Genomic DNA, 15,889 nt, shown 5'->3' with positions numbered 1-15,889 from the left:
AAAGTTTAAAGAATGTTTAGTCCATTTTACAAGGAATACATTAATGTGATGGCAGATGATACCAGGTTCTGTGTATGGTTGCGCTATGGACGATAGGTGCCCAAGAGGGCCATAGAAATGTGGTGGCTTTCACCAGCTTAGTTTGTGAAAAACAATTCCTGTAACAAGGGAGAGAACTGGGTTTGCCACTCCATCGGACAGCAAGAGTTGGACATGCATAGATGAATGGGGGGGGGCGAGGGAATTGATGGGGAAGGGAAGGCGGCGAGACAAACTTAAATCCAATCGTAATAAAGTGTTAAGCTGGATATAGTTCACTATAACTTGAAGGTGGCTGATCTCTATAGAGAGATCCTCATACTGCGGTAGCGCATTAAAGTCTATTTAGTGGTCACAAGCGTGTTGTGCAGTCCTAAGCCTGTAAATCTAGAATTTCCTTACGGTTGCTTCCCGTGTTAGGCAAGTTTAATCTTTAAAACGTTGGCATATTTCCAAACCTCCATCATAGCCCGTTGCATGATATATTGCATTTATGTGTAAAGAATAACGAAGTAAAAATTAAATATTAAATGTCAGTACCCCAATGTGCCAACTTTTTCTTTTGATCAATTTTCTTCTGAAAGGCCAAAGCTCGTAGTTCCTCAAATGACAATTCAGAATCTCCAATAAGTAGCTTGGATTTACAGTACATCGCACGTTGATTTGTTTCACTACTCTGTGCAGACGGGTTACATGCAGACTTCGAAATAGTTGTGACTCTGAAAAAAAAGTACGTATATTTAGTCTCTGGTAAAAACAGCACAGGTCCAGCCCATTATTTATAGCAGTTAAGCACAAGGGAGCCATACTTACAAATGTGCAGATGGCACCACATTTTGCTGGGAAGAAAAATAAACATCATTACAAATGGGGAAGAAATTAGTGAAGAAACATCTCATCAATTAAAGAATAACAGAATTCTCAATACACCTGGATCTGTACTTTGAAAATCTGAACAGACAAAAGCCAACGCATATTTTCTTCCTCCAGAAATGTTAGACTTAATATGTTTATATGGGATTCTGAAAGGGGACTCAGTGGGTAAAAGTAGGCCAGATGCATGAGCCAATATCAATAGATTACAGCCATTAAAGTAACAAAAAAGCTGAAGAATGTCAGATGGGTCCAGTTATGAGTTTTTGTTGTAAAGTCACTACTTTGGGTAGGAATTGGAGAAGACAATGTGTGGAAAAGGATTGTCTCAACCAAAGTTTAACTTAACAACTCAAGTTATTGAGACTGAGCACTGGGGCTGAACTAAGAAAGTAGTACATTTAACAAAGATGATAAAATAAAAGGAACTACACAGACCAGTACAAAAATAACGTTACCACACTACCACATTAAGGCACACTTTACACAAAGACAAGTAAAAAACCGACTATACATATTTATAAAACAGTGTGTTAATCCTCTCGGTTACACATCACTTTAATATTTAAACTCAGCTATCACACCATACATCACATTCTAAGCCAGGGGAAAGCAATTAGCTATTTCAAAACATAGGCATTCGACATATAATAAAGGTAGCTCAAACAGTGTAGCCAACTTAAGACAATATCATATGAACCAAGATTATTAAGTCTTTAGGTGTCCCAGAATGGTTCTTAAATTTGCTGGCGTTCATGCTCATGTCAGCAGCACACCTAGTAGGGAGACATGACGCCTTATAAAATTGCACCTCATCAACCTTCCTATATTGTGATATCACCCCAGAGCAGTTCCCTCCATAAATGCTTAATTTACGGTTATTGTTGCATGTTGTATGCATCTGCTCAGATTAACCTTTTTATTTTGAAATTGGAAAAACCCATTGTTCCAAAGAACAAATTTAGCAGACATTCGAAAGAACACTCCCAGTATAACACTAACAGACGAAGTATACATAAACCTCAGAATGATAATTGAACTTTATAATAGCTAGCAACTTCATAGTTCATGAATTCAAGTCCTTTTTGGTCAACAGACTTTTGTATTAGGGTTGCTCATTACTTAGGTTTATGTTTTCAAAATGATAGTATTGTTATTGCTAGAAATCCATGTATCTTATGCAATCAAATCAACATTGATGTTCACAGATAGGGTATTCCTTTTTTGTTCAGAAAATATCTGAACGGGTGAACTCTTAGATATCGTTCCATTACAATATCAGATCACCACACAGGTGTTCCCTCTAATATTTATACTGGGAATTGCCATCCTCTATTGGGTATTTATAAAAATGACCTTACAATGAATTGTTAAAATGTCTTGATTAGTCTCATCTCTCATCTTGTGATGGGTTATCCTCCTACGGGTGGGTGGTGTGATCATTAACACAATTTCTTAAGTGTCTTTATAATAGGTTACCTACCTCTAAGTAGTATCCTCTGCACACGTCGCAACATGCATGTGGCTCATCGCGGGAAAACTAACCTCTGTGCCAATCCAGATATTACATAATAGTTTCTTGATCATAATATTGATATATTAGTTTGAAGGTCAGCATCTGTCCTGGTTGAATTCTCTAGAACAGATTGTTTCTCTGTTGTGCTAGTGTTCAATTGGACTAGAAGTGTGCATTATTGGACTTCGTCACTGTTTTAACAGGATTTAGAGGGATTTACAAGTCAAAAAAAGAGGCAGTTTTCTCTTCTTGTGAAAGGTTGCAGAATGGGAAACATTTCAGACATCCGCTGATTTCAACGTGTGCTGGCTAAATTATTGCTCAAAGTATGTCATCCTATATGCTGGTCAACTTTCTAGTGGCACTTAAAATGGGGCACTCAATGCTTTTTCCAGTGCAATTAATCACTCTTACAGGCAGCCCAATGTTTCTTCGTTGCATTTATTCTTTTGCTGCCATAAGAAAACCTTTGTCATGGAAGCACCCTTTCTCAAAAGAATTAGATTCCTCTTTAAAATTTGAAATTCAATATGGGAGTACCAGACTGGAGGGTCCACTGATAGACTATGATCTGGCCTGTACAGAGGATTCATGCAGACACCTGTCCCTCCTACTAGGGTGTAGCAGCAGTTTTATGGGGAAGATAACACTGGACAAGAGAAGCCAAACATCTCAAAAGGTTAAGTAAAGTGGACAAGGCTTAACACTCAGAAAGCGGTATCAGGCTAATACAATAAAAATTAATTAGTCCACACATTTGCATCTAAAAAAAGACAACACAGCAATATACTGAAAACAAGTACATTTATTATGTTACACATATGGATCTCCGAGTACTTGGCACATCATTCAAAGTACTGGGCCCGAATGTCCTTAAAAATGTTGTCCTGAAAAAGGTCAGCAAGGTTTGGGCGGATGTTCTGAGCCTATTATTTAGTAAGGTGTGTCATGAGGACAAAATACCAGACTTGTGCAAGCAGGCAGTCTTGATTCCAGTCTACAAAATAACTCTTGTTTAGAGCCTGGCAATTATAGACTGCTCTGGATATCCTGGATGACTACACATACATAGGCCTAGAAAGATTGATGACTGAGCAAGTACACAAACAAAAAGGGGCTCAGCCTAAATCTAGAAAAAATGTAGAACGGTATTTTGGCCGGCAAAAGTGCACGTATTGTATGATGCAGACACCGGCCGGTCCCATTGAGCAAACGTATTATTGCCACCTAGCTATCACTACTAGAGCTACTAAAAGGGTTGAATAAATCATGACGCACAAAAGAAAAAAGGCATTAGTATTAAACATAAGGAAGCTAGTCCAACAGACAGCAGGATACAGCTTAAAGGATGTTCGTAATGTTGTATAAACGGTACTATTGCCCTGCTGTGCTTGATGGGTTGGAAGTAGTGTTGTTGGGATATATGAACTTGGGGTGGTTGAATGCACTTGAAGGAAAGTTCTGAAAGAGCATTCTGGGAATGCCACAAAGTGTTCCTATGGCAGCCCGGAGGCTTCAATTGGGCCAGACATCGGGTCAAGTAATGTACATCAAAATATGAAAATCCCCCACCTGTCCATTGCTAAGGAAATTAGCCCTCACCCAGAAAGCTGGCTTATGGAGTATATGCCATACCATGAATGAGAAGGTTTACTCAAATATCGGATGGGAACCCAATTGGTCAGATGTCTTTGTGAAATGATCAAGACTGAGTGATTGGCAAAGGGATTATGATCATCTGGGGGCTTTGAAATAACTAAGTCCTTTGAAGTAACTTGCAGGGTGGGCCAGGTGGGTGCACCAACGCCACTTATTTACACTGTACTTGATCATTTGGACCAGAGACTATTTGGCAAACTCTGCTGTGCACATGATTACGCGCCCAGCTACCTGAGGGTTTGGATGCGCTTTATAAATAAACAAACTAAACTAAACAAAGATCAGGGGACATACTACACCCCTGATTTTTGTGGATGATGCTGAAGTGTTGGCTAAAAATGGGAGACTTTGCTTAAACTCTGAGCAGCGTTTGCTAACCTTTGTGAAAAACATGCTTTGACCTTGAACAGTAAAACTAAGGTAATGGTGGTTTTGACAATAAAAGAAAAGGACACCAAGATGTTTTGTTAATAATGAGCTGCTTGCGTGGGTTTCACCCTTGGATTATTTGGCGATTCCTTACACTTTTAATTGGAATGCCCATGTCTCCAAAGCCTCAATGAAAAATATAAGAATCTGTTTCATCGTTAATTTTCTTTAATTAGAGGAGAATTTAATAAAAAACTGGCATTGCAATTTATCAAGCTAAGACAATGGCACGGGTCATGTAAGGTGACAAACATATATATAAAAAGGGCATTTTTTTTTTTTACACTATTGAAAATGTTTTCCAAAGACATGTCAGGTGTGGATTAAGCTGTGGCCAATATTATAGCACATTACTTAAATATGTCCAGGATTGGGGATAAATGTATGCAAAAAAGTAATACTGATCATACAGGCTGATGGTCAATTCCATTGTAGGGATATCTAAGAATAATTGCCAGCTGGTTTCTGTACAACATCAGATGGTTTATAAGCATTAAATGCTTGCCATTATCAGCTGGACAGAGTCACTGTTTATAGATGCCAACAACATACAGACCAAACAAAATAAACAATCTACTGTTACAGCAGATCGATGGGAAGCAAGAAGGTAGTTACCAGGGTAATGTTGACAGTAGGATTTTACCTAGACCATACAGTTCCTGGCAGACATCTACCTTTATATTTGGTACCATATAGCCACAGAACACCAATTAACAGTCTTGGGCTAGATGTGCTTCACTTACTAAGTAATGTGGCCATATGGAGCAATACGCATTTGGCTGGGTCATGGTTAACTGGAGCTGCCAAAGGGTCCACCGTATGTTGCGCTGCCCCCCCCCCCCGTATAAGTCTTGGAGGAAGTGGCAGATCCTTCCAACAACGTTAGAGGGTGACTGGTTGCACCATATAGGCTTTTTAAACATGACTGGCGGACCAATCAAATTCACTAAAAAAGGTCTTTGCGAGGGGTATGGAAATCAACTCATTAAGCTGAAATGTTCTCAGATCTGTCTGAAACACAGACCATAACCATTTCTGGAAAATAAAAGGTCTTACTTACAGCACCAGCAGGCAAAGACTAGAAGAAAGGGACACCGCTTCTTGGTGCAGTACATGGCCATCAGGCCGATCGTGGTACACTGACAGCTTTCAATTTCTGTAAGCTGCACAACATTGTTTTTTATCTGCACTGGAGTTTAATATCCTTGGGATAACTGATAACTGATATTCAGACATTGCTGCACACTTTACAACCACCATCTGGGGTAGAGGGAGACTGGCTTCTAAGTTACAATTTCCTGCAAATCAATACCTTAAAATAGCTGTTCCTGTTTTTCTTTGTGGAGTAATTTTTAGTTTTGGGATTAGGTGGTGCACCTACAAGCCAAACAATATTGCATTGGGTAGAGCTAGGAAGAAGATGTGAGGAGCAATAACGTACCCACCAATTGACTGCCCATAGTCAGGCTATTCGCTATGGCCATTCCCACACACAAGCCCAAAACACATGCTCCTGGGGACCCAATGAGGTACATCTATCAAGCAATAACAATTTTGGCCAGTCAGTGTGAACTCTCAGCATACTGCTTAGATATAGTTTCAGTTGTAAATGTACTAAAGGTGTAACACAAATATCTTAAAGTGTTCCTTCAGACACTTGATTTATACCAGTGCCTCAAACTGAAGTCCTGTTAAAAACCACCAAACGACAATTTTGGGTTGTGTATAAATAGATATGTATTTGCCAGAAACTGCCATTTTATGCCCAGGTAATGATGCAATGTTCCTCATGGCCAGGCAGTATCATTAGGACAGTGCCTGGCAAATTCTTATCTGACGTATATACAAATGTCAAAACTGTTGGATTTGCCAATGCTTGCTGAATGTGTCAGAAGAATGCATTAAAAGCAGCAGCATCTTAAAATACTCCTTGTGCAATTTGGTCCTTTGGTTATCGCCAGTTTGGTGTAAAGCCAAGGCACCATTAAAATAAAGTACATGGGTGGTAAGAGATCAGCATACATTTCTGGTTCTCTTCCCTGCAAGACAGCCCAGATCAAAACAGGTTTAACCCAACTAGAAAGGCAGGGCTCACAATGTGCACTAGCCACTGGCTAGTGATAATTGAGTCTTAGTCAGAAAGAAATGGCGAGGCGGTGTGTGTATGTGGAGAATTGAAGCGGCAAGTGACCTTTAATGGCTGGCTAATAGCCTGCAACTTTACATTTGTCCCCATAAGAAAGGGCACAGCAATAATACCAGATCACATCCATTTATAATACACTGTAAATTAACATAATTATGTGCCTTCACTACAAGATACAGGAACACCTCATGAATAGCATGGGACAAAAATAGTGGAAAAGCATACGATGTTGAGGTACATGTGGAAAACGTGAAATTCTCAACCTGTGAAGTGTTCAAAGGTACGGGCTTAATCACACACTACAAAATCAAACGTTTAAAAACACTGGTAGAAAAATTGTCAACGTACCTGTTTTTTGAATGAAGCCACTGGGTCACAACTTAGAGATCCTAGTGGAGGTGCCATCTGATTAACAATACTGGAATTCTGGAGTGGTCCCAAGCATCCAACTACATACAAAAATAGCAGAGGTTACAAAAAACTAAAATTGCATTGAGAAGTTACCTTCCCATCACTAGCAGCCAGGATTTCTTTAAAAGTTTTGACTGTATTTTAACCCTTCATGTTACGAGCTATCCGATATCGGTATCAGGTGATATAATCGCGGCAAAAATGTCATGGTTTGACCCGGTAAAGGTATGCTCCATTATACCATTTAAGGGGAGTGGGGGTTGCAAAACCACTGCATTTTTGCTGCAATATTTTGTAACCACAGCAATTTTTGCCCCAATTTTATCACATGGAACCCCAATATCAAACTACTCTAGAAGCCAATCTAATACATCTTTTAGGAAGATCTTTGTGAATGCATCATAACCAAAACCAGGTAATTGATTTTGGATGCAGACATGGAAAGCACTTCATGGTTACTCTACAACTCTTAGTCCTTGATTTCACTCCATCAGAGAATTGCTAGGGATATGCAAGCACAACAGGTAAAATGGGAAAAAGATCTATAGAATGCAGGCTAACTTAAGTAGGTGTTTTATATATCGTTGCTGTATTCCCCTCATAACCACTACAGATCATGTTGATTTTATAGACGACATGAGCGCACCCACTATCCCCTTAACATACGAGACATGCCCTTGTATAAGAGCATCACTAACCTTCATGCATAATTCCATCGTTGTTTCCCCTTTACACAGCGTTAGGCAGAATCCTGTGCAGCTCCCTTGGGGAACACACCAAAAAGATTAAGACTACAGGAGTAAAGCAGTAAACCCAATCGGTAGCAGTCTGTACCACCCAGATTTACATGGTAGCTGTGGCTGAGCAGTCAGACTTCGCTCAAGAAGCGTAGGGCAGTATACAGAGGATACACAATAGGGCTAAAAACACATTTAGAGCAAGCAAACACTGACCAGAGCTTGGTATCTAAAGTATATAATTATTTAACACACTTTAGAAAATACACTAGCACTATAAATCAAAAGCAAGTTCAAACACTCAAAATTATACACACCACCCTTAAGAATTATTAGACAAGTCTAAGTCAAAACACCACTTTGTCAAAACAGAGGTGAGCGCTGTTAGGCAGAAACCTGTGCAGTTTCCTCTGGGACCACTGCAAAAGATTTAAGACTACAGGCGTTTGGCAGTAAACCCACTTGGTAGCAGTCTGTACCACACAGATTCACTTGGTAGCTGTGGCTGAGCAGTCAGACTTCCCTCAAGAAGAGTTAGGCAGTAGACAGAGTATCAGAATAGGTCAAAAGAACACAGTAGAACATGTAAACACTGACCAGAGCTTGGTGTAAAAGAGATAATTATTTTTTTTAAAACACATCTAGTAAAACACACAGGCACTAATGTTAAGCAGTTCAAAAACACGGTCACTAAAAGATACACTCCCTTAAAATAATATTAGACAATTCTTAAGTAAAGCCCCACTTATTTTCAGACAGCGGTGAGCGCTTAACGCAGATGGCACTCTAATAATTTGTTTTAAAAAAGGGAGAGAAAAGCAGAGTATAATTTGAAACCAATCCCAACACTTTCACAAGAACACAACAAGAGAGGAAGGCAAAGTAAAACCGTGAAGTTAGAGTTCAGAAGGCCGGATCCACTTTAAGAGGATCAGAACGAAATGTGTCCAAGGTCACACGGTTGAAGTGCACAAAAGTCTAGAAAAGGTTCAGAAAGAGTGGGACCAAAGAAAGGGACCAGTTAGAAGGTCAAGGCGGCCAGCCCAGTCCATAAGGTTAAGGCATTATTATTACCTTGCAGCAATCTTTAGAAAGGGAGGCCTGGCGGACACGGTACCTTAAAGTGGTGAGAATACTCCAGCAGGGGCAGTTGGTCCTGGCAGCGGATGCAAGTCGGTGCTTTGTCCGGGGGAAGAGAGGATCTCGTCGGGGAGGAAGACAGGAGTCCTTTGCACTGCCAGAGAAGAAACCAGCCGCGGAGTTCTCGGGTAAAAGGAGCGGTCCTTTTATTCGTGGTCCAGTGGTAAGTGGCTATCCGGTTGCCGGGGTGTTTAGCACGGGCAATTCGACCACAAGACGTCTGGGGTGCGAGGAAAAGAAGGTAAACTGGTTGTGCCCACCAGTCGGGGGAAGAAGCCTCTCCAGCCGGGAGATCTTCTCTGTCGTCGGGAAGTGGTGAGCCGGTTTCACAGGGCTCCACCGGTGGTGTCGTCGTGGTATGTCGGCTCAGCTTCTCCCTCGTCGGATTCTCAGGTCCTGTGGCGACTTCTGAAGTTCCAGTCCCCAAAGCCCTGCTTTTATGCAGCACACCCCCATTCACTCAGCCTAGCTGTCAAACATGCGAAGTGGGGCCAATCACACAAGAGTGCGACTTGAGTTACCAAGGTAACTCAGTCCAGGGTGCCTAAACCCCCTCCCACACCCCCTGTGGCACCCAGACAGAGTGGCACCACTTTTGGAGGCTTCTGTGGAGAAGCCCGCCAAAAAGTGGAACAAAGGGCCCGACCTTGGTTGGAGTTAGAGACAGACACGAACGGTATTTTAAAAAAGAGTTCTGGAAAAAAGACCCAACCGGTGATTTAATATTAAATAAATAAACCAGCGGTATCTTTAACATTGCAACAAAAAGGGGTGCGTTTAAAATCAATGGGAAAATCCCATAGGAAATATTTTGGTGGAATATTTTGCGTGGTAACCACTGCCACCAGCCAGAAACTCGACAAGGGGGGACTGGACAGTGCCCCCTTGAAAACAGACCCAGGGGCAATCTAATTAACCACTTCCAGTACTTCCACAATATGATGGTTTGTACTGGTTCTGTTCACAATTTTGGACTAGTAAAGCCAATGGTGACTTTACATGCCCTGGGAGACCGTCAGTCCCAGGGTATGGACTCTGTTTGGGGGGTCACTATGACACCCCTGTGTTACTGCACTGAGGGTGCTGTGTAACACACACACACTAAAAACAGATGCTACCCTATGGAGTAAAAGACCCCTTAGCCCATAAGCACACAAAAAGTCAAAGACATACCTCAAATCATGCCTAAGAGTGGGAGGAAGAGTCTCACTCTTAGCAGGAGAAAAAAACAAACCACAAAAATCCAGCAAAGCTGCTAGGGGACTCACTAGGTTTGGGAAATTAGCCTTATAAGAGAATTCTCCCTGACACACGGTAATCTGTAGAATGGCATAGTTATCAGTGTTTTGAACTATGCTGTACATAGCACTACGTTCACTTCAGGGTGCCATTATGTTGAAAGTGACGAAAGGTGTATTTTGCAAACAAATGATTGTAAGGATATGTAAGATGGGAGTACTTTAATCACTGCAAAAAACATGTTACCTTACTCTGGCATTCTGCTCTGCCATCTTCCACAACTTGTTGGTGACCAGATTACAAATCCCAAAGTATTGGGATGGGTTGACAGCATATGCCAAACAGATTCAAGCAAACTGGCTGTGCAGAACATTTCAGCCAAAAGATGCACCCATTCACGAGGATGTATATCAAGAGTAATGCTTGCCAAAAACGTATGTATTGGCACAAATGGCTGCCCTATGCATTTGAGAGCACAGATCTGAAAAACAAATAGTACCTTTCCTATGGTGGTATGCGCACATCGAGGAAAAGGAATTCCTATAATGCAAAAAGGACAGCAGGAATTCTTGGCCAACATAAAATTTGCGGTGTTCTTGTTAGGAGTAAGAATACCATGAATAACAAAAAGATACGAAAAATATCAAAGTTTTAGTCCTTGAGATAACAATTTAGGGCATGAGATCTCCAAGTTATGTAAATAGGTCACCAGCATAAAAAGCATGAGGTCTTGGTTGAAATACATTGAAGAAAATCAGGAAGAAATTTAGGAATAAAAAGGTACTTGTTAAAATGGATTTCCATAAAAAGACTTCTGAGAGGGTTTGGCGAGGCCAAACTAGTTGGTGAACCGGGTTATTGACACTTTGGTCTAGACATCAGAAGATATGGGCGTGGTATTGGTACAACGAGCCGCACACAGAGCACTCAAATCAAATTAGGCAGAAGTACAAAATTCTTCATTAGGCTTTAAAACAAAATCGCAGGTAAGCAAATCTATATGTGACACACACACACTTGGTGATCTCATGAGAATTCACCAACACTTTACTTTGAAAACAGTAAAAGTTCAACAATGAAACAGACTATAGGCAGTAAAGAGTCAAACGCAGTCACTGCTTCCACCCGGGTCAGTAGCCCAGTGTGGGCTTGGGCCTGCTCAGCCCTTTTTTGATAGTCGTTACTTCTATTCCAGTTTGGGCGGATCAGCATTCTTCAGGTAGTCTCTTATCCCAGAGTACCTCTTGTGTTGCTGGATATCGCTGCCGCGTCTCGTTCTACTCGGATCGTGGCACCCTGCTTTAAGGGATTCGGTTTCCCTGGAGTGGCAAGGCTACTTGGGTTTTTGTGGTGCTCCCCCGGCCTCACCAACTGCATGCCTGTCAGCTCCTCGTGACTGGGAGGGTCCCCCTGTTGTGGGTCCACGCAGGCCAGAGATTCTTACTCTGAGGGATTCTCTAATTCAAACTTGATGTTCCACTATATTGGCGTGCCTTCCTGAAAAGGACGGGAGGACTCCATGGGCACCACTTTGCATAGAGAGGGGCGAAGACAAATCCAAGTCAGAAACCAACCCATACCTTTAAAAGGGGCCATGTATATGTGCCCTGTTCAACTCCCATATAACCAACCAACATGGTGAGGGTGTGGGGTGGGACGGGGATTTGGAGAGTTGAGATAGTATATCCCTACTTGGGCATTCCTTGTCCCCAAAACAGGAGGCGGGGAAGTCACCCCCAGTGGGCTCCCACTTGCTCTACTCTGTAGGGAGGGTATTGCTTAGTGAGCCACCTCTGTAGTCCCAAAGGGGCAAATTGCAAAGGTTACTCAGACAGTGGGACACAGGGCATTGGCCAATTATTATTGAAACATATCTAAATGCAAGGTGAATTCAGAGTCAAACCACACGGTAAGAAGGTGGACCCATCTCAAGATACCCCATCACGTATAAATGCAGCAATGGGTAAACTGCCCTACGATTGAGAACAACCATGGCCATCCTCAATCAACACTGGAAGAAGAGGCAGCAGACTCCTTACACGGTTGGTGTTTGAAGGGCAATCCAAAGAAGAGATTTGTGGCATAGTGAGTGGAGAGGGAGAGTAGTGGTAGAGCGGTCCGGACCGGTTTTGACGATGCCAGCAGAAAGGTCCGAGACCACCACTAAGGAGAAGCCAAATGGGGGCTCCAGACTGCATTGTGCTGGCAGTGGCAAGATATCCAGCCCAAAGAATCTTGCATCACACAACAATTTTGGTTGGTCGGGTAGAAATCGACACACAAGTAGCCAGGTAGGGTGGAGAATTCCTACCAGAAACTGTAAAGGATAAGCCCCTAGTTCAAGAGGTGACCAATACAGGAATTTCCCTGCTAGCAGTTTCACGGAGTACGCCCAGGAGATTGAAAGTAGACAGACGTAAAACCTTCCCGTTCCCTCCCCTCTTTACTGGTGCTACCAGGGCAGCCCCATGGCTATAGGCCCCTAAGGCAAAGGGTGGCTCCCCCGGTGACGGCTCCTGCTGTGTCTGCAGGTGTCCGCAGGGGACGCTAGGTGCCCGTCATCTCCACTGGTTTTGCCCACTAGCCTCCCTGCCTACCCCTCCTACAGATTCATAAACACGGCTGTGTTGTCCCCTGTGCTGCTGTTATATACACTGTATCAGTACTTAAAATCTTGCAAAGTGAATATTAGGCCTTTTCCTCCCCTACAGGATTCTCAAACTCAGGTGGCCTCTCACTGGTTCTAAAGTTGAGCAGTTGTGAGCTCTCAACCCCTCCAATCTGTCCTTTTGGGCAGCCTGCCTGCCTGCTCGCTTCTTGTCTGCCTACTTCTCGCCAGTGTCTCCCCCTCTCCCCCCCTCTTCTCCCACCTACTCTATGGTGCTCTCGGTCTCTCCTATCTTCTCCAATTGCTTCTCCATTGACTATCCTGCTCTCCTCACTAAATCTGGTAGGAAGAAGTTTAAAAAGGACATCCTGGTCTCCAACCCCAGACCTCCCTATCGCCGACACCTACACCAGTGCCTCCTCCAAGGAAACTCACTGACATCCTCTTTGTCGTTCCTTCACCCGACATATGGACCCTTCAAATGGTCTCTGTACTCTCTCCTCTTCTCCCATTAATGGTGGCACCCGTTGGGTCGCCCTCCTGGCCTCCTTCCATTCCTCCAAGTTCATCATTAATGTTTACTCAAATGGAACCGTCTTAGTCCAAGGCCCTCTGGCCAACCTTTACCTCTTTGATAGACGCTTCCCGCGTCTTATCAACTTCCTTTCCTCTCCGGCAGTCCCCCACTCCACTTTCCTTGGCTACCTCAACTTCCCTCCTCCTTCACTGCCCCCTCTCGGGCTCCCTCTACACCTACACCTCCGCAAGGCGTACCTCTGATCTGTACACCTCCCCAGGAAGTCCTTCAAGGATGGCAACCTTCTCCACATTGCCACTCTCAACTCTCGCTCTGCTTTTAAACATTCCTCCGATATCTGCCGCCTTCTTGAAGAATTTGACCTTGATGTCCTCGGTCTCACTTAGACATGGTTCACGGCCAGCTCTGTCACCAGCAATGACATGCTCCGACCGGACGACTACAAGATCCTCTCTGCACCCAGGCCCAACTGCTCTGGTGGGGGTGTAGCTCATCTTCCCCGAGTGGATTCCTGCCTCTGTCACTCTGGCGCAGACCTACTCTTCTTTTGAATGCCTTGTCTGGAGGCTCTCCCTCTCCCCTAGCCATTCCCTTAATGTGGCTACTATCTATCGGCCACCTGGTTAGATTTCTTCATTCCTCTGAGTGGGCAGACCTCTCCTCTCTCCTGGCCTCAACCCCTCAACTCCTCCTTCTTGGAGACAAACATCCACCTGGATGCCTCCTGTCCCCCATCTGGACTCTTTCGCAACCTCTGGTACTCTCTTTCACTCACCATTCTCCCCTCTGGCCCGACTCATTCTGCAGGGCAGACTCTCGATGTTCTGATCTCCTGACTTCTTCCCCCTCTCTGCCCCTCTCTCCACTCCTCTCTCCTGGAGTGATCGCTTTCTCCTATCCTCCCACTTCACCCTCCGTAGCCCTCAGGCCAAGCCACCTCCATCACCGCCACCTACCTTCTGGTTCATCGAACCCATGAAGCGCGTGTCAATCGAGGCCTTCACCGCCACCTTCTCACCCTCCCCTCCACCTTTGGCTGACTCTCACCCTGACAAAGCCCTCTCCACGCTCCATTCTTGTATATCTGATACTCTTGATATCCTTGCCCCTGTCATGAGACTCCGCCTGAAGCCCAAAGCCAAGTGTAACTCCTGGTATGACTCTGACCTCGTCACCCTAAAACGCAAGTGCAGGGTGGTCGAGAGGAAAGGGCGTGCTTCTTGCTCATCCTCTGACAAACTGGCCTGCCGCAAAGGCAATACCGGCTCTCCGTCCTCACCAAGAGGAGAGCTCATATCCAAGCCTGCATCTCTGTGGAATCTAACAACCTGGCCGAACTCTAAAATCTGTAAGGAACTGGCCAATCCTGCTGCAGCCTCTACCTCTCCTGTCCCTTTCCAGGCCCTCTGCATGGCACTGGCCACTCACTTCATTTCAAAAACTCAGGACATCCTGTCCTCACTCTCCTCCCATCACCTCCCTCCCTTTACTCCATGCTCATCCTTTGGCCCATCTTCAGCCAACCCCCCTCCTTCTCTGCCTTTCCCCTTTTCTCTGCAGATGAGGTTTCTAGACAAGTCTGATCTATGAAAGTCTCATTGAAACAGGTTCACCCCTGTTCCTCCTAAACTATCAAGGGCCTCATCGACTGCCCCTGGCTGATTATTGCAACCGCTCCTTGGCCACTGGAGTCTTCCCATCCCCCTGAAGCACTCCCTTGTGCACCTTCTTAAGAAACCCTCTGCCGACCCCTCCTGCCCGGCTAACTATCGCCCAATCTCCATCACTCCCTTCCTGGGCAAGCTCCTGGAGAAACTGGCCATCTCCCAGCTTAATATCCAAACTGAATCTGTTGGTTGTCTTCATGACCATCAGTCTGGCTTCAGAGCTGCCAGAAGCACGGAAACTGCTCTCCTGAACATCCGTGAAGACCTGCTCTCCAACCTTGACTCCAATACCCCTTGCGTCCTCATCCTGCTTGATCTCTCTTCTGCCTTTGACACAGTCAACCATGCCATCCTGCTCAACCGTCTCCGTGATAACCTGGGTATCACTGGTCAGGCTCTGGCGTGGCCGACGACTTTCCTCTACGACCGACCCTCCCAGGTCCAACTTGGGTCCTTCCTCTCAGATATCTTTTTCACTACCTATGGTGTCCCCAAGGGATATAACCTCTCTCCCTGGCTTTTCAACCAGTGCCTGGCACTCCTTGCCCACCGCATTGCCGCTCTCTGCCCCAACTTTCAGTGCTATGTGGATGATACACAGCTCATTTTCAGGCTACCCTCGGCTTCCTCCCTCATCTCTGACTGTCTGCTATCCAGAACTGGTGTGCCGCCAATGACCTCTGCCTTAATGCCAGTAAGACTGAGATCCTACTCATCGGCACAACCACTCCCTCCTTCCCTGCAGCCACTCTGGCCGGCCTCTTGGCCCACGTCCTGTCCCCAGCTGCAAGGCTAAAAATCTTGGGGTTATCTTCGACTCTACACTTTCCTTCTCTCCTCACATCTCCAAAGTCTCTAAGAAGTCACACTACCAGCTGCACCTCCTC

The 15,889-nt window shown here is 44.3% G+C and overlaps 1 protein-coding gene across 4 annotated transcripts in view; it reads right to left on the bottom strand.

The window, feature by feature from the left end:
- Positions 1-15,889, bottom strand: part of BUB1 (BUB1 mitotic checkpoint serine/threonine kinase) — a 1,594,853-nt gene that overhangs the window by 1,341,147 nt on the left and 237,817 nt on the right. For all 4 annotated transcript variants that reach the window (XM_069606846.1, XM_069606848.1, XM_069606845.1 and 1 more), the window contains 3 exons: positions 7,011-7,111; positions 853-878; positions 580-758 (listed from right to left, as the gene is read on the bottom strand). In XM_069606846.1, the coding sequence (XP_069462947.1) occupies positions 580-758; positions 853-878; positions 7,011-7,111 (306 nt within the window). The remainder of the gene's footprint in view (positions 1-579; positions 759-852; positions 879-7,010; positions 7,112-15,889) is intronic.

Source organism: Ambystoma mexicanum, chromosome 4p (assembly GCF_040938575.1).
Source record: "Ambystoma mexicanum isolate Mex_15411 chromosome 4p, UKY_AmexF1_1, whole genome shotgun sequence".
Lineage (NCBI taxonomy): Eukaryota > Metazoa > Chordata > Amphibia > Caudata > Ambystomatidae > Ambystoma > Ambystoma mexicanum.
This window is presented reverse-complemented; position numbering and strand designations above follow the sequence as displayed.